Source organism: Mauremys mutica, chromosome 1 (genome assembly GCF_020497125.1).
Source record: "Mauremys mutica isolate MM-2020 ecotype Southern chromosome 1, ASM2049712v1, whole genome shotgun sequence".
Classification (NCBI taxonomy): domain Eukaryota; kingdom Metazoa; phylum Chordata; order Testudines; family Geoemydidae; genus Mauremys; species Mauremys mutica.
Window position 1 is genome coordinate 293,101,733 of NC_059072.1, and position 25,285 is coordinate 293,127,017.

Genomic DNA, 25,285 nt, shown 5'->3' on the forward strand with positions numbered 1-25,285 from the left:
CATGCTGAATTTGCTGACATGTAGTACAGCACTTCACCTTCCTCTCAATGATTTTAGTGATCTCTTGCCATCAGACCTGACTCTGGCATAGGGTCTTCATCAATACAGTGCCAAAATGACCTTCATGGCGAGCTTCCAAAACATGAGATTGAAGTGAGTTTGGAATGATCACTCACAATGCCCATAAAATGCAACCTTGATTCACAAATAATTTACATTGATGTAACACAAATTGTGTAAACTGTGGGTTCTTATGACCCAGCACTGTATCATGTAGTATCATTCCCTTCATCATCCTTAGTGGTTTCTTTGTTGATATCTGTGCTACTGACAGGTAATCTACCTATCAAATTAAGATAAAACACATTGTCCAAAATTTCCTTCAGTTAATGGGAGCTTGTGCATTGCAAGCTCAACAGCCCATCAGCATTGTTGTGCTAATTCTCTTTCAAGAATTGTATGATATTGGAATGATCTGAAAATAGCAGTGTCCATCATTGTGTACAACCAGTGGCCAATGATAAAATTCCATGTTTCAGTACAAACATTGAAAAATAAAAGGAAGTGATTCATCAGCAAAGTAAATTATCTATCTGTAAGGACCCAGGAACTAGAACCTGAGTCTGAGGGTGAGCTGGTAGTCCCACAGTGCCACCAAGAAGATATGCAGAAGCACAGCCAGGGAACACTGTGGAGAGTAGGCACCACAAGAAGTGCCGCACAAGAGACCCAGAGTGAAAATACCCAATGGCCGTCTGATCGGCTATGCCCCCTATTTAACTCTAGGGGTTGGTCCCAGGATGTTCTCTGGACAACCACACAGACTTTGGCCTGGTGCAATGCCAGACCCTGCTTGATCTTCTGATCTCTAGTCTGATTCTGATCTTGATTCCTGCCTCTTGATTCTAACCTGGTTCTGCCTCTGATCTGTGGTCTCCAACTCCAGCCTGACTCTGACACAGACTCTTACTTATGGAATCTGGCTCATGAGATCCCTCCAGCTCCTGCCCAGCAACTACAATCCCCTGGTGAGCAGACGTCAGCCCAGGTGCAACCTCTAGGCCAGACTGCCTATACTCCAGTCCATTACACTACCATAAAGATATATATGCAGTATTGTTGTAGCCACGTCAGTCCCAGGATATTAGAAAGAGAAGGTAGGTGAGGTAATACCTTGTTTTTAGGGGGGGGGACCAACTTCGGTTAGTGAGAAAGACAAGCTTTTGAGCTTAAACAGAACAGTTCTTCAGGTCATATAGAGAGGTATGGAACTGCCAAATTCCAAAGATAATGATGAGAGCTTCTTGCTCTATTTGAGCATAGTTCTTCTCAGAGGTGGTGAAAATTCATGAAGCATAGGCAATTAGTTTCTCCCTGCCATCAAGAAAAATGTGGGAAATAATTGCACCCACTCCATATGGTGAAGCATCACGAGCCAGTTGTAAGGGTAACGAGGCATAAAAGTGTGTAATAACTTTGGCTGATGTCAACAGTTTCTTTGCTTCCTTAAATACACAATCACATTTCTTTCTTTTGCTTGTAACAGTTTACGTAAAGTGGCAATATTGTTGCCAGATTAGGCAGAAATTTACAATAGTATTTAAGCAGTTCCAAGAACTAAGGTAACTGTGACAGGTTCTCTGGAGTGGTGCTTCAAGAATCACTTTCTCTTTCTCTGGTGATTTTCTTAAGCCTGTGGCATCAATTACACATCCAACATAGTCAACTAAAGATTTGAATAACTAATGTTTACCTCAACATACTTTCAGTCCATGGTCTTCCAAACATTGCAAGACAGTGCCCAGATTTCCAAGATGAACCTCTTGATCATTGCCTGTAGCAAGGCTGTTGTGCAAATAGCATTGAACATTGTCCATTCCTTTCAGGGTCTCATTCAGGGCTTTCTGGAACATAGCAGGAGTCAAGGTGTTACCAAAAGGCAACTTGTTGTAGAAAATAAGCCTTTTTGCATGTTGACTGAGATTTGGAAGATACCGGATCAATCTCCATTTGTAGGTATGTATTGATCAAATCCAATTTGCTGGATCACAGACATCTATTACAAGTAGTAAACAAATCTTCAATTCAAGGTAGTGGATACAGGTCTATACATAAAACTGGATTCAATATCGCTTTTAAATCGCCACAAATTCAGATGGAGCCATTCTTCTTGATCACTGGTACAATGTGTGTCGCGTACTCATTGTATTAAACTGGTGACAAGACTCCAGTGTTCACTAAATGGTCCAAATCAGCTTCCACCAGAGGCTTCAAAGCATAAGGCACAACGCTGGCTGTCAGACTTAACAGTGAGCTTCACTGTCCTGTTGCTCAGCTGTCCAAGTACTATTTTTCAAAAACTTTTACTATTCTTCCAAAACTTTGCAGTGTCTCTGTGATATTTCTTGATGGTTTTCACGTGCTTCTGTAATCACCCTGATCTTGGTCCAATTCATCTTGAGCTTCTCAAGCCAAGTTCTGCCAAAAGATGTGGGTAGCTTTCTTCAGTCATATACAAGAGTAAAATGACTGATTGCCCATCAAGCTGATCTTTCACTTGGAATATCTCTTTGGGGGACTAATTTTTCCTCCTCCTTGTTAATTCTTCTAAACCATGGAGGTTTCTTACAGAGGAACTTGTGACAAACTCTGGTGATAGGTAGATGCAAAAATCAGTAAGATGCAGCTCCTGGATCAAGCTCCATTCTTATAGGAACTCCTTTGATCAAGGGTGTTACCCAGATGCCATCTCTTACTACAGCTTCTGATAACACCTGAAGTGCTAGTTCAGGGATCTGCAACATTTGGCATGCAGCCCGCCAGGGTAAGCACCCTGGCGGGCCGGGCCGGTTTATTTACCTGCCGCATCTGGGAGCCGCGATCGGCCAAACCTGTGGACGCGGCAGGTAAACAAACCGGCCCAGCCCGCCAGGGTGCTTATGCTGGTGGACTGCGTGCCAAACGTTGCTGATGCCTGTGCTAGTTCTTGATCAGTGTCACTAGAGCACTTGTCTTTCTCCACATTATGAATTTCTGACTTCCATCCTTTCTTAAGTTCAGTTTTCAAGGTGTCTTCTTGCATGGACAGTAAGTCTGTGGCTGGTCATGGAACTCTGGAACAGGTCACAGTAGTGTGTCCTTTCTTCTGGTCACTTCTTGCAAATAACCTGGTGTGCCCAGCAATCCTTCTCAGCATGTGTAATTTGTTCACAATAGCCACACAGAATTTCCTTATGTTCACATAGTCCTCAGTCTTGCTGATTCAGGAGGTGTATTTCTGATTTCACATTAAATTCCAGAGAATCCTTCTCTGCAGTTTCGATAGGAATAGCTACCTTAACAGCCTTCCTGAATGTAAGCGCTGATACAGTCAGTAACTTATTTTGGATCTTATCATTACATATTCCAGAGACAAACTGATCATGCAAGGCATCACATAATGTTTGTCTGAATTGACAATGCTCTGACAACTTACTTAGAACAGCAACAAATTGTGCTACTACTCTCCACATCCCTGATGTTGCTAATAGAACAAATATCATTCTGCTATCATTGATGGGATAGGAGAGAAATGTTCATGCATTGCTGCAGTAATTGAAGTGTACATGGCATTTCCAGGGATAGGTGGTGACAGTAGGTCACACAATGATAGATCCAAAGCCATGCCGACTGCTGTGAGCAAGGTTGAAATTGTTTGTCTGTCTGGAATAGAGCTGGAATCTACAAAATGCTCATACTTTGTAACCTTAGCAGTGCTTGATGTAGCTCTTTATTGAGAATGGCCTTGAATGACTTCTGATCTATTTTCACCTTTACAACTTGGCTGTACATATATTGGTGGAATTTATCACAGCCAAACACATTGATAGTTATCCTTTGATCCATGCACAGGTTTGTTGTGACCTAGTTAGGTGTTTTTTTTTATTCCCTTAGCATATGCTCCCGATCAGCCATCTTGCAACAGCAACGTTTCTAGACCATTGGAACTTACATCCACTGAAATTCTTACAAGACTGCATTAAATGCTTCAATGGACTTGAAGCTAAGGTGATTTAAAGGCACTTTTATGCTCTCACAAGACAGGACTGCTCCAGGGCCCCAGTGTAACTAAGAGAGCCCTGAGGGTCTGTCTAGGTTACAGCAGCCTCCCCAGGTTGCTCTAGAAGCCACAATTCTGTCTGGAATCTCCATAGAACTGTGTGATGCAGCTCCATCCCCCAACCATATCTCCCATTCCCAGCCAGTTCCTATGCCAGGGTTGTTGGAGGTGTCCGTAAAAGCAGCCTTATGGCTGTTATGCACAATGCCAATGCCAGTGAAATCCTTCTTTGATACCCTTTATGCTTCACTGACCTGCTTCATGTGGCATAAAGGAGCTGGATCATGGATTAGGATGTCATTCATTTTTCTTTTAGATAACCCCCAATACTAATAAGCATCTTTTCTGCGGAATTAATTTACTGAGATAAGAGATCAGATCCATGAATCATGTTCATTTTGCCTTGTGGTATTTTCATATGCATCTTTCAAGTTTAGCTTCAGGTCATGTTCACTGAATGTGTCCTATACAGATAATAGCATCAATTCAATTGGTACTTTGCTTTGTTTAACTTATCTTCTTTTCTTATTTCCTTTAGTGTTATATCCAGTCTTTGTTTTGCTGTGTTCTTTCCGTATTAGAGCTATACAATGACTTCCTCATGGGGTATTTGATAGCAGCCTTCAACTACCTGAACGAGGGTTCCAAAGAGGATGGAGCTAGGCCAGGGGTTGGCAACCTTTGGCACGTGGCGGGCCAGGCTGGTTTGTTTACCTGCTGCGTCCACAAGTTCGGCCGATCGTGGCTCCCACTGGCCACAGTTCGCAGTCCCAGGCCAATATGGGCTGCGGGAAGCGGCGTGGGCCAAGGGATGTGCTGGCTGCTGCTTCCCGCCATCCAGGGGCTTACCCTGGCAAACCGCATGCCAAAGGTTGCCAAACCCTGAGCTAGTCTCTTCTCAGTGGTGGCTGATGACAGAACAAGGAGCAACAGTCTCAAGTTGCAGTGGCAGAGGTCTAGGTTGGATATTAGGAAAAAACTATTTTACTTGGAGTGTGGTGAAGCACTGGAATGGGTTAAGCACTGGAATGGGTTACTTAAGAAGGTGGTGGAATCTCCATCCTTAGAAGTTTTTAAGACCCGGCTTGGTGTTGGCCCTGCTTTGAGCAGGGGATTGGACTAGATGACTTCCTGAGGTCTCTTTCAACCCTAATCTTCAATGATTCTACGATCCTGTCTAACACAAGCCATTGGATTTCATACCATGATTCCTGCATCAAACCCATACATTCTGGTTCAGCTAAGGAATTTCTTTTAGGAAGACATCCAATCTTGATTTAAAATCTGCAAGTAACAGATTATTCCACTGGTGAATTACCCTTACTGTCAAAAATGTATGCCTTATTTCAAATCTGAATTTGTTTTACTTCAGCTGCATCCACTGGATCTTGCTATACATTTTGCTGCAAAAATAAAGAGCACTCTACTACCAGAAATCATCTCCCCAAGTAAGTACTTATAGATGGTGATTAAGTCATATCTAAATTATATCAACTGAGGTTCTTTAGTCTATCCCTGTAAGGCAAGGTTTCCAGACCCTGAATCATTTTTGTAAATGTTTCCTGAATACTTTTCATTTGTCAACATCCTTTTTTTTAAAGTATTGACACTAGAAATGAATGTAGTATTCCAGTAATTATCACACTAATACTATATACAGAATAAATAACACCTTCCTACTTGTACTCAATATTCCCCTTTTTATATATCCAAGGATGTCATTTGCTATCTTAGACACTGCATCACACTGGCAGCTCATGTTAAGTTGGCTGTCCAACATGGCCCTTAAGTCCTTTTATGAATCATGTCTTTTCAGAATACAGACACCCCCCCTTTCTATAAGTGTGACCCATATTCTTGGTTCCTAGATAGTATAATCTTGTATTTAGCTGCATTAAGTCACAGTCTTCAAGTAAGCACAAGTTACCTGACCTGCCCCTATCATTATTTACCACTCCACTAGTTTTTTGGTGTCATCTGTAAACTTTACTAACAATGATTTTATATTTTCTTGCAGATCATAGACAAATATATTAAATAGTATTAGGCCAAGAACAGATCCCTCCAGAAACTGTCTCTTCTAGAAATGCCACATTTACAATTCCCCATTTAAAATTCCTCATTTACAATTACTTTGGGATCTCTTAGTTAGCCAGTTGATACATTTAATATGTTCTACTTTATTTTTTATCGTGTTATTATTTTAATCAAAATGCCATCCTGTACTATGTCAAATGACTTACATATATATATAAATTTAAGTATTTTATGTCAACACAAGTATAAAATAACATTGCTGATCATGTCACAGACCCAATTAATTGGACTAACACTATAGTGACAGTGATTAAACTAAATAAAACATTTACTTGTCTCAGTTCTCAACATCTAAACAGAAAAATTCAATTTGAGCACTTTCCTTTGAGCACTGTTAGGGGGATCTTTTTTCTAGATGTTTGCCAAGGCATTTAATGGATGCTGTTAGGATGTGAAAATGCCAGTATGAGGATATTTCATACCTTATTTGAAAGATATAGGTTTAAAAGCTGCCATTTGGCATTGAATTGTCACTGGAAATCTACCAAAGTATTTTTGCTCAGCAATTTGCTGAATTTTTGAATCCTCACTCAGTCACTCTTCTCTTCTGTAGACTAAATGAGCCCAGTTCTCTCAGCCTTACTTCATAAGTCATGTGCCCTAGCCCATAATCATTTTCCTTGCCCTCTGCTGGATTCTCTCCAATTTGTCCACATTCTTTCTGTAATAGGATCCCCAAAACTGGACACAATACTCCAGATTTGGCCTCACCAGTGCCAAATAGAGGGGAATAATCACTTCTCTCGATATGCTGGCAATGCTCTACTAATGCCACCAAATATGCCGCTAGCCTTCTTGGCAACAAGGGCATACTGTTGACTCATATCCAGCTTCTCGTCAACTGTATTCTCCAGGACCTTTTCTCCAGAACTGCTGCTTAGCCAGTCAGTCCCCAGCCTGCCAGACTCTTCACTTGTCGTTGTTGAACCTCATCAGATTTCTTTTGGCCCAATCCTCCAATTTATCTAGGCCAATACGTCCCTCAGCCCACGGCACTTCCCGCTGCCCCCATTGGCCTGGGACGGAGAACCGCAGCCAGTGGGAGCCACAGTCTGCTGAACCTGCCAACATGGCAGATAAACAACTGGCCAGGCCTTCCAGGTTACTTACCCTGGCAAGCCGCGTGCCAGAGGTTGCTGACCCCTGATATAAAATAAGATAAATATCAGATAACATTATTTGTTGCGTACACCACTTGAAGGATGTTAGGATTCACTTTAATAAGTTGTTCAGTTGGATTATCCCTTTTTATTCCACTAGTTGCATAAAATGATTCATATTTCAGAATGTCATATACATGAGCTTTTACATTCACTGTGTGAAATAAATTCATGAAACAAATTAAGTTCTATAGAATAGAGAATTTAGTTCCAGGACCTCAAACTCCCTAAACTCATATTTTTCTTTAATCTAACCAGCCAATGTGGCTTTGAGAAAAAAAAAATTCCTGGCCCAATAAGGTACAATTTTGGTTTCAACTTAAGCACAATCATAGATTTTAGTATAGTCTTTACAATTATGTTACTTTTTTCACTTATGTTTATCTTTAGTGGTATCCTGAGTTTTTAAGGGAAAGATTTGTATGCCGTACTTGCTGACTGTCACATGTGTTCTTTTGTTCATGAACCAATAAAATATTTTGCATTTTTATTAGTATGGTTATGTTTTACTGTCTTGTTCTGTTTCTTCCTCTTATAGCTAATCACCTTATATAATCATTCAATTGTGTTATATATTTTTTGTGGTTAATTCACATGTAATCAATGTGTGATTAATAGATTTAAGTTGTAGATATAAATTTAGGAAATATGAAGGATAATATTATAGGGGTATAGGATTGATAAGTATATAGTATTGGTGAGAGAGTATTAAGTATCTAAGTAAAATTAAGCTGTAAACCAAGGCCTACAGGCCTCAGATCTGTAACATATTCATCTTAAAACAGGGGTCGGCAACCTCTGGCGCGCGGCTCGCCAGGGTAAGCACCCTGGCAGGCCGGCCAGTTTATTTACCTGCCACGTTGGAAGGTTTGGCCGATCGCGGCTCCCACTGGCTGTGGTTCGCTGTCCCAGGCCAATGGGGTCTGCGGGAAGCGCGGGGTGAGGGCGAGGGATGTGGTGGCTGCGGCTTCCATAGTCTCCTTAGCCACACAAGGCCTTAGTCCTGAACCAGGTTCGCATGACTAGTTGGTTGAAAGATAATCCTGTACCAGTAATGTGCAACATTACAGTAAAAGATGTGTTGAGTGCTGATCTTCTGGAAACTATGCAGCAATAGACTGGAAAATATGCTGCAGTTTATTAATATCTCAAGATGACCAATAGTAATGTCTTGGGGAATTTTAGCTTGTCCATAAGTTGCTATGGTAATTATTTGTCATAAATGTTAATGAAAATAAGGGGAACTAAGGGGATAGCCAATGAGAAATGGGGCACCCCTAAATTAGTGGGATGTGGAGATTAGGATAAGGAAAAGAATTGGAACTTTTATGTATGTGTATGAGCCTTAAGAATTGTAAGCATAGCTCAAGCCTGTTTGCTGGGGGAGCAGAAGGAGGAGAATGTATGAGGAGACACCAGGATGACCACAACAAGTGGTGGTGATGATAAGGAAAATAATGATTGACATTCCAGAGTCCCCCAGCAAGCGATGGGAGATGGGAGTAATGCCAGTCTTAGGGCTAAATACTTTGCGCTATCTCTATTTGGTATTTTATTTCATTGTTTGTGGAGTTGTTTATGTGCTTAGTAGATTTGTTACTAAAGGGACTTCTGATAAATTGCAGTTGTTTCTCGTGTGCTTCTAGGGTCCCTTATTCTAATGATACAAATAATATTCCCGATGCTATAGCGCTCAGGAGACTCAACCTTTATTGACCACTGTGGTCTAAAAGATCAATCTATATTAATTAATTAATCAATTAATCACCAATTCCTCAATAAGGCTACATTCTAATGAATGTACATGTACTGTCCTATGTGAAGTATGAGTTTTTTATGCTTACAACAGGACTCAGTTGCAAACTGATTTGGCTTTCTGTGTGCTGTATATGTCTTTTCATATCCCAGACCCTTTTTTGGGTATGGCTTTTGCCACCTCTGACAGATTACTGCTGTGTGCTAATACTTGTGCTTTGTCTGATTTGGTTTTGACTGCTGTCTCAACTGGCCTTGCCTTTTGCTGACTGCAACACTATCAGCCTGATCACATGCTTTAAGCTGTCCATTGCTTGCTTCTTTATGTATGCCGATATCAATTTCCTAAATCAAATTCTCTTAGTGATCTTACTTCTATATTTGTATTTATTATATACCAAAATTTTGTGTTTAATTGAATTGTCTGTGTGTTGTACAAATTCGCAGGAATTTGATCTTGATTCTTAATTCAGCCAGATAATGATCAATTGTTTCTTGCATCTTCTGATATCCACTAAAGAACATGCGCCTTTTGAACATCAAATATTTTCTGGGATAGCAATTAAATCTCGGAAAACAATTCACAATGAATAATTTATTTGGTATGTTTAGCCCTTTTTCTTGTTCTCAGATCATCCATATACAGATTGTGATTTTTACAAGTTCTTTTACACTTCAAATTTGTTTAAACTTTTGTACAAACTAATTTTAGACTTTGGATTTCACATTGTGAACTGATTTCTGTAAATAATACTGAGAATGATAATGTATGATTCAGTATATGGTTTGTAATCTGCTGTGAGTATGCCTCTGAGTTTCAATATTTTGTGATTCATCATCTGAGTCACCCGGTCTTGTTTCTTTTTTCTTATATGATGATCTAACTTTTGATTCCTTCTCCTTGTTCTAGCCTTAGTCCTGTCTATATGGCATTGGCTTTTTGAGTCCTTCTCCATTCTAGTCTGTCTTGAAGCAGTTCCGTGAAAAATCTGTACCCAGTCAAATTCTTTTGTATGATATCCATCCATCTGTTTGGGGGTCCTCAAAACCTTCTCTTACCCTACACTTCTAAAGTTTAACATGTTTCCTATATATTCTATCAATCTTGTTTTCACATGCCTAAACAATCTAAACCTGTATTCCTACAGCTTTTCTAGAAAAGCTCAGTGAATTTCCCCTTCCCCTAATTCATTTGTTCTTCACATGGTCCATCCTTGTAACTCCAGAGATCCATTTTAACCTTTTCATTTCTACTGTATTCAAGATCTACACCTGTCTCTTCCTCCGTGCCCAGCATTCAGAGCCAGACAAAGGTGCAGACCTAATTACCAACTGGTAGACTATTCTTTTCAATTAGATAGGTTTTCTCCTATTACAGATTACTCCCCGAGCATGCTGTACCTTTTGGACTACACATAGCTAATTGTCCGCTGTGAGTTTTTATATTTTGTGACTGGCTGCATAAGTCACAAGATATTTTTCCTGTTTCCCAGTAAGATAGAAGGTGCTTCTGCTCTTAATTAAATTAATTTTGTCATAAAATTACTTTTGTTGCATGATAAAATAAACCTCAGGAATGGGCTTGAAATTCATTTTCTGCTGCCATTCATACCACCACATTTTACTCATACAAATGTTCATAAAGAAGGAATAAAAATGGGAGGCTTTGACGCAGTCAAAGTGAAATTAGAATGTGATGAAATATTCTGTGTGTTATAAGCACAACATATTATTTTTTCTCTATTCACCCAGCTGCAGCTGCAATATTGCTGAAACTTTTCAATTATTTTCTTGTATTTCAACTTATTGTCCTTATCCCAACACTAAGGCTCTCACTGCATCTCATTACTGACTCAGCCTAGTAGCACAGCTAAACACATTAAACTTTCCCAGTCTTTTGTTGCATTTTTCAGCAATATGCCTCCAAAATTAAATGCACTTGGTAGCTTGAAGGGCTTAGTTTAAAAGCAACTATTTTCAGTTCTGTTTCCCACTTAGATGTACAAAGTGGGGTAAATTCTGTTCAGTATTACACTTGATATAGATTTCAAGTAGTTTCATAGATGTCAGTAGCACTACTCCAGATTTACACCAGAGCAAAATTTGGACTCTTATGTATAGACTGTTTGGTTCATGATCTGTATTACATGTTGACTAGAATTAGGAAGCTCCTTTGATTCTTTTCTCTAAACAGCAAGCTGAGAACGTAGACAGGATTTTCAAAAGCACTCAGTGCTGGCCTAACTCTGCTCCCATTGAGTTCAATGGAGTTTAATCATTCACATCAATGTGAGCAGAGATAGCCCCAAAACACTGAGTGTTTTTGAAAATTACACTCTTAGTCCAAAGGGTCAGTTTCCTATCTACTTATTTACATGAATTTGATTTTATGCATCAAAGAGTCGCACAATGGGTCTACTCAAAGTGAAAAATACTACTCAATGTGAATTGAGTTAAAGGAAGAATTTGGTACCTTGAAGGGGGAAAATGCAAATAGTGATGTGGCTGGATGGATGAATCATGCAGCGGCAGCAGCAACTTGTGGAGCGAGAGTGGGGCTGTAGACTGAGAGGGACAGAGCGATGGCATACAACTGTGGGAAAAACTAATCCCCAGAATGGCCAGGAGGAGGCACCGTCATAGCATTGAGCTGAGCACCCCGTCCCAGTGAGAGAGACAAGCTTTTGTGACAAAGTTGGTCCAATAAAAGGAGTTGGTCCAATAGGAGTTCATAAAATTGAACATCTCAAAATGACAATAGGTATGATGCATAAGTTGCAGTATGGTGCACTGCATCTTTTCCCTCTTATCATTCAAACCACTGCAAAGTGATTTCCAATATATTGGAGGCATCAGAATGTTGACTCGTTCTTTAATTTTTTGATGTGATTTTTTCCCCCTATTGGGGAAAAATGATTAGCATACCTAGTCATTTGTAAGTCTGGTGTTAAAAAAACAAAAAACAAAACAGGTTCTACTGTAGATAGATTCACTATTGAATTAATATCTGTTACACATACCTCTCCTTTGGGACTTATTCTAGTACACCTAACCAATGAACAGCTCCAAACAACTGCCATTTAAACAAAAATGGGGTTGTGTCCTATCTTGGTTAATACACGTTGATGGACCTATCCTCCATGAACTTATCTAGTTATTTTTTGAACCCAAGTTATACTTCTGGCCTTTACAACATCCTCTGGCAAATAGTTCCACAAGTTGACTGTGCATTGTGTGAAGTACTTTTTTATGTTTGTTTTAAACCTGCTGCCTATTAATTTCATTGGGTGACATCTAGTTCTTGTGTTATGTGAAGAGGTAAATAACATTTCCCTATTCAATTTCTCCACCCGATTCATGATTTTATAGACCTCTATTGTATCCCTCCCCGCTTAGTCGTCTCTTTTTTCTAAGCTAAACAGTCCCAGTTTTCTTAACTCTCCTCATATGGATGCTGTTCCATACTCCTAATCATTTTTGTTGCCCTTCTCTGTACAGTTTCCAATTCTAATACATCTTTTTTGAGATGGGGGACCAGATATGCACACAGTTTTCAAGGTATGAATTGACCATGGATTTATATAGTGGAATTATGATATCCTTCTATCCCTTTCTTAATGGTTGCTAATATTGTTAGCTTTTTTGACTACCACTGCACACTGAGCACATGTTTTCCAACACTATCCACGATGAGTCCAAGATCTTTTTCTTGATTGGTATCAGCTTATTTAGACCACATCACTTTGTATGTATAGTTGGGACGTTAATCCTGTACTAGTGACAAGTTTAAGGTCACATGTCACATTTCTATCTTTCAGAGGTAGAAACAGGAGCTTTATAGGTGGAAAATGGAAAACAAGTGGGACTAATCACATAGGAAGGTTCTACTCATCATGAGTAGAGGAGGCAGAATTTGACCCATGTATTGTTAGATAAAGCTTTTAAACTTAAGAACAACAAAGTTAAGATGTACAAGTCATTGAATTCTGTATAATCAGTGAAGACTGTAGTTGGCTTGGACTGAAATAAGTAAGGAATCTTGCCCCCAAATACTAGAGAGAAAATGAAATAGATTGAAAAATAGGAGCCATTTACAAAATCTAGCTCTAATTTCTCAAGCTCAATTTAGTTCACATTATGTTTTATTTTATTTGATGCATCATTGTTATACATTTAATTAAGGGAAAAATACTCTGAATGGAAATCTGTCTGGAAATGACTTAATATCCAATTATGTCTGTGCAACTAATGTTACCAGTGTCCAATTTAACTCACTTTTTCTAACTGACTAGCAGTTAAATGCAACTCATAACTTCATATTAATACATTTTCAGAATGATAAAACATGTTTGTTTTTTTAATTCTTGAGTCTAGGAAAACTAAAGAAGTTATGCTGACAGTCTTAATATTAAATGATATATAGTACAAACATCAGCAAGATGAGGAAGCCAGGAGAACTGTGAAAAAATATTATTGATTCATATACCATGCCACATTAAGAAAAGAAAAAGAAGGACCAGGCTCTTTAATTCATCAGTCTGTTAACATCCAACTAAGCTACCCAAATAAATACATGCATAAATAAATAATGTTTTACAAATACATTATACTATCCCCAAGCCCTTTTAAAATACCAGTCTAGCAGACATATGGATTTCATCACAATATTTGAGACCTAAATACAAACAACTTGGCATCTGTTCAAAGGTGACACTATTGATCCTACCAGCATCAGCTAGAAATCTAAGCATCAATCCTAAAATAATTAAGGGGTATGGTCTCCTCTTGATGTGTTTTCCTTATTTCCTTTCATTCAAATAGGAGTTAGGCATATCCAGCAAGAGGGAAATAAGCGTCTTCATATGAATGCATAGCTAGAACCATCAGTTAACTTAATAGATCCTGCTCTTTCCTTATGCTTTCTTGTAGATAAATTAAGCTTCCATCTTTGTCCTCCACTGCTTCTAGAGAAAAAAAGTGTTGTAAATGAGTGCATCCAGCCTCTAGATAGTACCTTAAGTCTAATACCAGGCAAATGACTTCTTTCTCTGGAGTTGAGGGGGAAGCATCTCTTTCCACAGAATAAACCCTCATTCTCACTGTTGACATGTTTTGTTAGCATCATGGTATTAGATCACATTTTGTTAGCATCATGGTATTAGATCACATTTTTAATTACTGGAAGTAGAACATTAACTCTACAACACATTTTCAGCATCAGTGATATTAATTTGTTTAATAAAAATACAATTTTACAAAATAATGTTTGAACACTTTCTAAACAGCAATACCCATTAGTCTGCAGAAGGGCTAGTTAGATCTTCCAATCAGTGAAGCAATTGTCATTTCCTTAGACCCTCTTGTGACATACAATGGAACCTCTACACAACAGCACTCTTCTGCTCTAAGGGTATGTCTACACTACCTGCTGTATCAGTGGGTAGCGATCGATCTATCGGGGATCAATTTATCACGTGTAGTGTAGACATGATAAATCGATCCCCGATCACTCTCCTGTCAACTGCTGAACTCCAGCTCGGCGAGAGGCGGAAGGAAAGTTGACAAGGGAGTGGCGGCCGTTGATCCCATGCCGTGAGGATGCAAAGTACGTGATTCTAAGTTGATCTAAGATACGTCGACTTCAGCTATGCTATTCTTGTAGCTGAAGTTGCATATCTTAGATCAATTCCCAGCCCCCCTCCAGTGTAGACCAGGCCTAAGAGACAACTCCAAAGTACTGGAGAAAGTATGGAGTACAATTCTGTCCCAATTTAGAAAATTACCCACTTTAATAAACCAATTTTGTCTGTCCCTTGAGTGGCCAATTAAGGCAAGATACATATTGTATATCTTTCCTGGAATTAACTATCATGCAGAGATGATCACAAGCAAGTGTTATATAAAATCAGTACTGGTAAACAGGAAGGTATCTACCAACCTACATGGTAGGTGAGTTTTTCATATCCTGTCTGTTAAGGTATGGCACACAGCTAATAATATGCTTCTGTTGCATAAGGAGTGTGTGGTTTGTAAGATAGTTTTTCTCTACTCTTGATGTCATACATGTTTAAGTTTATTCTCAGTATTACTTTTGTATCTAGCATTTTTGTCAGAGCTGCATGGATGAATTATTTATACACTAATATTTCTTTTAAATCTAAATACAATTCAGAATGAAGTAAAAGTAGGAGAAAAAGTTTAGATATCTTTCTGTCCAAAGATATTGTTCAGTTCTTCTGTAACATTCCAAGTTACATAAAAATTTAACACTTAATTAATTCAACTATCTAACTTAGATTACAATGTTTATTGAACACAAAATACAAAACATTTTAATAAGGTTTAATAAAGTTAAATAAGTAATGGTATAAGGCTGTATCATTAACCCAACTATGCAAGCCATAAATGTGCTATTCCACCGTAATTGATACATTTAACTTGCAAGGACTTTGAGGATATAACTGGTGTTTAACAAAATAACTGTAGTGAGTTGATTGGATATCAATTAATTGCCAAAAATTAGCATGTTAGTTGGCGTTTATTTTACTATAGTGGTAGTTTTCTAATCAATTGCTAATGAAAATACTTAAACTATGCCTTTCAATCACAAAGAATGAAATTATTTAAAAATTTAGTAGATAATAAGTGTATAATGAGGTGGCAACTAAATTTATGTCCCATATTTACTGAAGCTCAATAGCTACAACAGATATTTTATTATCATTTAAACACTTTTATTAAGACTAAAATGTGTACTTCTAACAATGAATGTACTAGAAAACTTTTAAATTTATCTTTCACTTTGGAGGATGCAAAATGAAGTGATTGAATGTTTCTTGTTCATTCCTATATTATACATTTTAGGCTTGCTATTCTTTTTTTTCGTCCTGATAAGCATGCTGTCACATGCTTGATAATGAAACACTACACTGTAAAGATATAGCAGATAGCAGAATAAAGTTCCTTTATAATAACTCAGTTGCATGCTATGTAAAAAGAATATAAAAGTAGACTCTTTAATTCTATTCTAGATAGAAAAGTTAGGTAAAGTAATATATTTCATTGGACCAACTTCTGGTGGTGAAAGAGACAAGCTATTGAACTTAGGGCTTGTCTTCACATACAGTGGCACAGATGCAGCTGTACCACTCTAGCACTTCAGTGAAGATGCTATTATGCCAATGGAAAGTTTCTCCCATTGGCATAATTAATCCACCTCCCTGAGAGGCAATAGCTAAGGCTATATCTACACTACAAAGTTAAGTGGATTTAAGTTATGTCAATGTACAGCCACCACTATAATTAAACCACTGTTTCATGTCCACACTATGCTCCTTGTGTTGTCCACAGTAGCAGCTCTTGCATTGACACAGATGGCAGGTCTTCACAACCTGCTAGATCGGCAAGTAGTGATTGATCTATCCGGGATAGATTTACCATGTCTCGTGCAGACGTGGATAAATCGATCCCTGAACTAGCTCCGCATTGACTCCGAAACTCCAGCTTGCAAGAGGCAGAAGCGGAGTTGATGGGGGAGAGCAGCGGTCGACTCACCGCCGTCCTCACGGCCAGGTAAATTGACCTAAGATACGCTGACTTCGGCTACTCTATTCGCGTGAAGTTGAGTATCTTAGGTCGACCCTCCCCTCCCCGCTCAGTGTAGACCAGGGCAGAGCAGTGCAGTGAGGCGAGCTATCCCGCTGTGCAACTGGCTTCAGGGTGTTTTGGGAAGAGCTTGGAGGCATGTTCAGCATCACATGATGCAGGTTTCTCAATTCCATCATTCCATGAGCATCCTGCTAGGTTTCCAGTTGCTTTTCAACTGCCCTGGTAACCTGTGGGTCAGCCATCTCTGTCAGAAATCATGGATCCTGAACTGCTCTTTAGTATTGTGCTGTGTGTTATGAACATAAGGCTTTAAGAGGCGCTCAGTCAAGGATAGGGTGGGGTTGCCAACCCCTGGACTATAACAATGCACATGAACCTATTATTATTGTCTTGAATGTTAGCAGCAGCCTCTATATGATAGAAAATAATAAAGAGAAATTCAATTTCCATAAGTAGATTTTTATTCCCCATCCATGCAGTCATACCTATATAATGCTGAGGTAAACTTCATTCATGGATGGGAAAGTATCTTAAAGGGGATGGGAGCAGGGAATTCACAAGCACATACACCAACAAGGCTGTGACAGTTGATTGTATGTGCGGCTGTCATTGTGTTTAATCTCCTGTGGGATGGAGTGCCTTGGATATTGCTGAGGCCCCAGAAGATACATGGAGAGTATAGGGAGGTCCTTGTGATTCTCTTCCCCTACCTCCCTACAGTGATTTCTCCCCACAGCCTCTTCTCACCACAGACCCAGGAGATCTACCACCTCCCAGGAACTCCAGGCAGGAGCATGTTTGCTATGTGGAGCTGGCATGCTCAGCTGGGCAGATGTTCTGCGAGCTCTCCACACAAAGCAAACATGAAGAGCAATTTCAAAACTTCCTGGGCTTTACAAAGGGAGGGGCACAAACCTATGTACCGGCAACAGGGCAGCGAACTTCAAATTGGTGACCAGAACAGTCACGGTGGGCATTGTGGGATACTGCTGGAGACCAAAAGGGTGATGTAAGCAACAGTGTCTACAGTGACACTGCATCACTCTAACTACATTGTCCTAAGATCTGCGCCTCTCAATGTCTGCATAGCAGGAGAGTTAAAACAGTGGGAGGAGCATTCCAGTGTGTCCTCCTCCATAGTTAGGTCAATGTAAGCTGCCTTATGTCAACTTAACTTTGTGGTGTAGAGAAGCCCTCAGTCAATGAGAAGCTCTCCTATTGACATAACACTGTCTACACAGGGGGATAGGTTGATATAACTTCATTCCCTAAATCCACACTCCTGAGCTACTTAGTTACACTGATATAGGTATGCAGTGTTGACCCGGCATTACACAAAGCTTTCCATTAGGTCTTGGAAACATAAGAATATTACAGCTAAACACAAGGTGGAGTGTCACAGCTAAATACAATGTGGCCCACTTCACCTTGAATGGTCCTTTGAAATGAGTGTTAACTACTTACGGTAAACAATCTGTTCCACCTTGTATTTATTTGTGACACTCTACATTTCCCAGCTCTGAAGAAGAGCTGTGTAAGTTCAATAGCATATCTCTCTCATCAACAGAGGTTGATCCAATAAAAGACATTCTCTCTAATATCCTGGGACCAACATGGCTACAAGTACATCTTGAAATAATCATCAGTGACAAAGTGGGGAATCTATGTACAATTTATGAATTTTATATGAAATTTGAACTCATGTGAAGTTTTATCAGTCTGCAAATTCCATTGTGGATGTGAGGTTAGTTTGCCTACTCAGTTATTTTTACCTCCATGTTGGACTGGGATATCAAAGATCGTGGCACAGGGCTAACAGAGGGTCATTAAACCTTGATGATCCTCTATGCAAGTAGAAACATCTTCACAAGAAGCTGGCTTCTAACCAAGATAACTGGCTCACCAGGGCACTAGTCATCTGGCAGGGGTCTGCTCACCTGTTGAGGGGGATGAGGTCACATAATAGAGGAGACTGGAAGGTTATAAAAAGCAAGTTCTGTTTCTTTTGCTACTTGGCACCAGCTGAAGCTGAGGAGAGCTGCTGCAGAAGCCTAGATGGGGGGAACCTTGCATACCTGAGCACAGACACACAATAAGGACTGTCAAGGGAAGGCTGGGCTAGTGGGATGGATATTGCATTCAGGGTGTCTGTGGCTTTCTAAATCATCTGTCTTCTTTTGGTGCTTTATTTCTTAAGTAACGCGTTTTTCAGTTAGAAACCTTTTGCAGAGCCTGTGTCTATTTGTGCCTGCTACCACATGTCCCTGAAGATGTAAACTGTAAACCAGAAGGTCCAGCCTTTCAGTGGGATTCTGGGGAATGTGCAAGAGCTACTGTTGAGGCTTTGGGAAACAATAGTTGTTTCAAGGCCAACGCAATTGGACTGTAGCATCATCATTGCCAAGATGGGTGCCAGATATGATGTCTGCACCTGGAATACATTCCTAGTGCAGAGACCAAAGTCTGGGACAATACCAAAACTCTGCCCAGCCCCTGCAAGTGAATGACATGTGAGATTCGGTGTTTGGATCTCCTCACAGCTGTCTGTCAAGTTTCTAGCAAGGAGTACTCAACCAAATCTACGACACCATCTCTTTAGATCAACCTGCATTGATTATTTCCTCTTCTCTATGGATACTTATCTATTTAAGACCTATCCAGAGGAAAAAAAACAGTTTAGAATGTGAGCTCCCTGAGTGATGCTATGGTGGAAAATGGCTATCACAAACTTTTGTTTGATTTTGTTTGATATGATTGCTCTCTTTAAATATATCAGAGGGATAAATACCAGGGAGGGAGAGGAATTATTTCAGCTCAGTACTAATGTGGACACGAGAACAAATGGATATAAATTGGCAGTCGGGAAGTTTAGGCTTGAAATTAGATGAAGGTTTCTAACCATCAGGGGAGTGAAATTCTGGAACAGCCTACCGAGGGAAACAGTGGGGGCGAAGGACCTCTCTGGCTTTAAGATTAAGCTTAATAAGTTTATGGAGGGAATGGTTTGATAGGATAACGTGATTTAATCAATAGGTCAATAACGTGCCACCACTGGTAATTAGTACTGAGGGTCAATGTTGGGATATTGAAAGTCTTTTTCCTGAGTGTCTGGCTCGAGAGTCTTGCCCACATGCTCGGGGTTCAGCTGATCCCCATATTTGGGGTCAGGAAGAAATTTTCCTCCAGGGTAGATTGTCAGTGGCCCTGGAGGTTTTTCGCCTTCCTCCGCAGCATGGGGCAGGGGTCGCTTGCTGGAGGATTATCTGCTACTTGAAGTCTTTAAATCAGGATTTGGGGACTTCAGCATCTGAGTCAAGGGAGAGAATTATTTCAGGAGTGGGTGGGTCAGCTTTTGTGGCCTGCATCTTGCGGGAGGTCAGACTAGATGATCATAATGGTCCCTTCTGATCTTAAGTTCTACGATTCTATGATTCTATGATTTTGATGTATAAACAGTGGAATGTCAAGTAGGATGAGGAAGTGATATTAGTTCTTCATAAGGCATTGGTAGAAACATTTCTTGAGTAGTTCCCTCCACTGCAGGAATTTCTGGTTGAGATTCTATGGCCTTTGCTATGAAGGTCAGACTAAATGATCACTGGTTCCTCGTGTCCTTAAAAACTATGAATTTAGATTTTATACTTATTAGAGAACAATTTAATCATGTTACTATTGAGAAATATACTTAATTTTCTTATTATAACTATCTATGTTCATTACCACCTAGACATAGATCAGGGGTCGGCAACCTCTGGCATGCGCCTCACCAGAGTAAGCACCTGGCCTGGGACGGCGAACCACGGCCAGTGGGAGCCGCAATCGGCCAAACCTGCCAACGTGGCAGGTAAACAAGCTGGCCCGGCCCGCCAGGGTCCTTACCCTGGTGAGCCGCTTGCCAGAGGTTGCCAACCCGTGACATGAATGGTTCTGTGTATTAAAGGGAGGAAGTTTGGGAAAGTGATAAAAGTTTAGATGTAATTTGGTAGTATAATATAATTTTATAAGGTAATTTAAAAAATAATCGTACATATACAAACATTACAAACTGAAACCCAGTGTTGTGTCCATTATTTAACTGACAGGAGTAGCCTGTAGTCAGAAGTGATTTGTAAAGTGGAATAAGTTTTGTCCCCTTACCCCAACTTAGATTATCTTGCCCTAAAAACCCTTTCAGATCTATCAATGCTTAAGCCGATCTAAATTCATGTAATTTACACACTGAAAAGTCAGAAGGTATGAATTTAAGTAGCCCTCTACAGTAATTCAATCTTCTTGAATAGTAAATTGTACCAATTTACGACCCCTTAAACATGGATAGAGTGAAGGTAATTAGGTCTAAGGGAGTTTGAATGTAAGAGGTTTAAGATAACATAAAGGGGAAGAGGAAAGGAGCTAAATGTGCACCAACTAATATATCAATTCTGAATTTGGTCCTCTGATTTAAAAAAATAAAAATAAAAAATGATCATTTATAGATCTGAATCTTCAATTAGGTTTCCCAGCTCAGATTTTTCCCTGACTTTATTTAAATATAAACTTTATATAAACAAATCATCTATATGCTCATTGTTACTAACTTCAGTGATGATGCCTTGAAAAAATGTTAGCTTTGATGAAGCACCTAATCTAGATCAGAAAAGAAATGACCTTTCATTGATTAGCTATTAATTGCCTTTTGTTTTTCTATCAAATTTGCAAAGCTGCCGACCTTTTGGAGGATAAGGAACAACTATCTAGCTAGCAAGCAAGTCTGGCAATGTCTTAATGGAAACACTCAAATATAATCTTCCAGAATGTTGTTTCTTACTTTGTCACTAAGTATACAGAGAAAATGTGCAATTAACTATAATCTTGCTTTATTAATATATCCTCTTGATCCTTCAGTAACTTCCAGGTTTGTGTGTTCAGACACATATACAATGGGCATTGTACCCTTTTGATTAAGTAGCAGTCTTTTGTTCAATGATCTGAAATTAAGACAAGTAGCCTCATATAGTTACTAACTGCTGAATATAAGTATTTAAAGTGAGTAAAAACTTATTTCGCCGGTTTATGCTTTAATTCATTTAATATTGTCCAGTGTGGTTTTTTATGTTTATTTAGAAACACACAGAAGGAGAGAGCTACTAAAATATAGGATTTATTATTGTCTGTATTGTATGATTATCTAGGTTCTTATATTGGTGCCTATTACCATCATATTTGAGTGACTTGTCACACCTAGTGCAGTTGGAGAATAATTAGAGTTTCATCAAAAGTCATCTGAAGTCAATTGGATTCCTTCCATTGATTTTAATTGGTTTTGTGTCACACCCTCTATGGAACCAATACACTGATTTTATGACCCTGGAGGGCATGTGCAGTGGTGTCTTGTTCATATCCTCCAGTGTGAGCATATATTGTCTTGGTCTGTGTGGAAAAGCAGGTGGGCAGCAAGAGCAAGGGCAATAGCTGAGTCTACAGGATACACAGCCCCACAGACTGCTTATGGAATAGCAGGACTGGGCCCATAAACAAGCAGTTGGTCAAGAATCCCTTAGAAAGTTCTAAAGAAAAATAGAACGTATTCTGAACAGTGGTGTCCTTTCCACACATAAACTCACCTTCAAATAACATTTAATATCAGAAAAAAAATTAATCTGTATTTTGGACTGAAACACAAGGGATTTTTAAATAAATCGATCCAGTCTGTAATCTTCTAAAATAGAAGAGAATGACTATGAAGGAGAAGTGGGATGAGGGACTGAGTGGTGGGGGGGTTATTGAGATGAGAGAGAGAGAGAGAGAGAGAGAGAGAGAGAGAGAGACTTCAGTGGGGCCAGGATTTCTCCCTCTGAGCCTCTATACATAATTAGGTTATTTTTGAAAATGTCAAGTAAAGAGGAGAGTATGTATTATTCTCGGATAGGGCCATATCCTTGCATGCATTCACAGAGCATCCAAAAAAACCCAAACCCATGGACATCTTGGGTTCAAACCAATGGTGTGACATGGACCTAACAGTTTTAAGTCTTTTTCTATCAGTATTAGAGAGACTGGGGTGGGGGGGGGTGGGGGAGGAAAGGGGAAATAGAGAGTGTGGGATGAGCCTGATAGCAGCACTTTCCTGAGAACTTGACTAGTAAATAGCAGCACTGATGTTGGTAAGAATTGATCTTCATTGCCTTACAATTAGGGCTGTTGATTAATCGTAGTTTTAATTGCACTGTTAAACAATAAAATATCAATTGAAATGTATTACATGCTTTGGATGTTTTTCTAAATGTTCTGTGTTGTAATTGAAATCAAAGTGTATATTATTTTATTACAAATATTTGCACTGTAAAAATTATCAACAAAAGAAATAGTATTTTTCAATTCACCTCATACAAGTACTGTAGATTGTTATCGAGCAGAACCCGTCATCAGCATGGACGCATGTCCCCTGGAATGGTGGTTGAAGCATGAAGGGACATATGAATCTTTAGCGCATCTGGCACATGAATATCTTGTGACACCAGCTACAACAGTGCCATGAGAATGCCTGTTCTCATTTTCAGGTGACATTGTAAACAAGAAGCGGGCAGCATTGTCTCCTCCAAATGTAAACAAACTTGTTTGTCTGAGCAATTGGCAGTACACGAGTAGGAGTGAGTGGACTTGCAGACTCAAAACAATGTGCAATTTTAATTTTGAATGCAGTTTTTTGTAGATAATTCTACATTTGTAAGTACAACTTTCATGACTAAAAGATTGCACTACACTACGTGTATTAGGTTAACTGAAAAATACTATTTCTTTTGGTTTTTTTACAGTGCAAATACTTGTAATCAAAATAAATATTAAGTGAGCACTGTATTCTTTATTATAATTGAAATGAATATATTTGAAAATGTAGAAAACATCAGACAAATTTAAATAAATGGTATTCTCTTGTTTAACAGTGCAATTAATCATGTGATTAATTGTGATTAATTTTTTTAATCGCTTGGCAGCCCTACTTACAAGGAACAAAAATATCCCTGGATATGCCAAGCACAGTATATTGAATATCCACAACTTGTGTAACTCTTCAGCAAGAACTAGTCCAGTGCTGGTTTCTTCTATGTCAGATACAACCCTTAGGTTCCTCCTCCCAAATAACTGAGGTTCCAGCACCATTGTCAGGCTCCCCACTACCCTTCCCCCACACAAATGTTGACACTCTCCCCTATACATGTGTGCCCAAACTTGGGTTTACCTAGGAATTGAATACTGCTTTGCTTAAGCACTTGCTCTGAACCTATGCCAAACTGCCACAATCAAATAAATCATGAACACAGATGTAACCTACCAATGGGCCTCCAGGTTACCCTGAAGTTGGTGAGGAGGGGAACAGTTAAAAAAATAGGTCTGAAATGCACAAAAGAAGTTAGATGTCTAAGTCTACCTTTCATGTACTTAAATCCCAGTTTGGGGACCACTGCAATACACAAAATTCCCACTGAATCCTGTAGCTACCTAAACTCACTTGCTTAGAGTCATTTGGGAGGGAAGGTAAGGGAGGGGATGCTCTGTAGCCTAGTGCCTACTGCACTTAGGATGCGGGAGACCCAGCATCCTGCCCCTCCCTCCTATTACTCTTTAATTACTTATCCAGAGGCAATAAGAGAGAATGAGGGAGCCATATATAAGACTATCTCATAGCTCAGTGGTTAAAGCACACACTTGAAAGGTGGCTGATCACTGCTTGAATACCTTCTGGAGGTGGTATTTGAACCAGGAATCTATCACATGCCAGATGAGTATCTTAACCACTGGACTAAAAGTTACAAGATAAAACTTCCTGCTCCTCTGCTGCATGATAACACCATAGGCACCTACCATCAAGAAAGAGTTTGGAACTGAATATCCCAAACAGAGAGGTGCCTCTCTGCAGCCATGAGAGGGTCAGTGCTTAGTACACCCAACCCCCCTTGTTGGCATCTCTCATTGGATAGCATCTGTGAATTATAGCCTAAGATGCCTGTCTCTTCCCATTCATTTTGTAGGAGTTCAGGCACCTAACTCAGGCTTTAAGAACCTGTCATTTTCTAGGCACTCAGCAGAACAATGCCTAAATCTTTTTGTGCATTCAGGCCTTATCCTTTCTGTTCACAGAATGTCTGAGAATAGATCAGGGGTTTTTTTTGGTCAAGTTCTTTTGTTGTTTACATTTACTTAACAACACACACACATACATATGTTATAAAGTAAATATATATATACACACACAATAGAGTGTGGGTCAAGTATTTGAAACTCATTGATCAAATTTTGAGTGATGTCAGCTAGGAGTGACTGGTTATATAAACATCATTGTTTCTGATGATAGCAAAGCTAAATGTAAATCTTATAATCAGCGTGAGAATTTGAAGAAGCCATTGGAGCTCTGAATCTCCGAGACAGGGGAATCAAATTTATGGAGAAGTAAGAAATAAGCAAGAAGACTAGCAATTGTAGAAAATGTTAAACTTTTTACCTTCTGGGGTGTTGAGTCCTTGCCCAGACCAGCATTGTGGTTTAAGATTACTGGCTGGGTGCAGAATAGAAATTTAATATCCACTCA

General features: G+C 39.4%; 1 protein-coding gene across 1 annotated transcript in view; it reads left to right on the forward strand.

Annotated features, from left to right (window-relative positions):
- The window catches only part of LOC123360847, a gene marked incomplete at its 5' end in the record, with an annotated part of 50,145 nt that overhangs the window by 16,000 nt on the left and 8,860 nt on the right, over positions 1–25,285 (forward strand). The window contains 1 exon segment of the mRNA XM_045001281.1: positions 1,887–2,016. Coding sequence (XP_044857216.1) covers positions 1,887–2,016 — 130 coding nt within the window.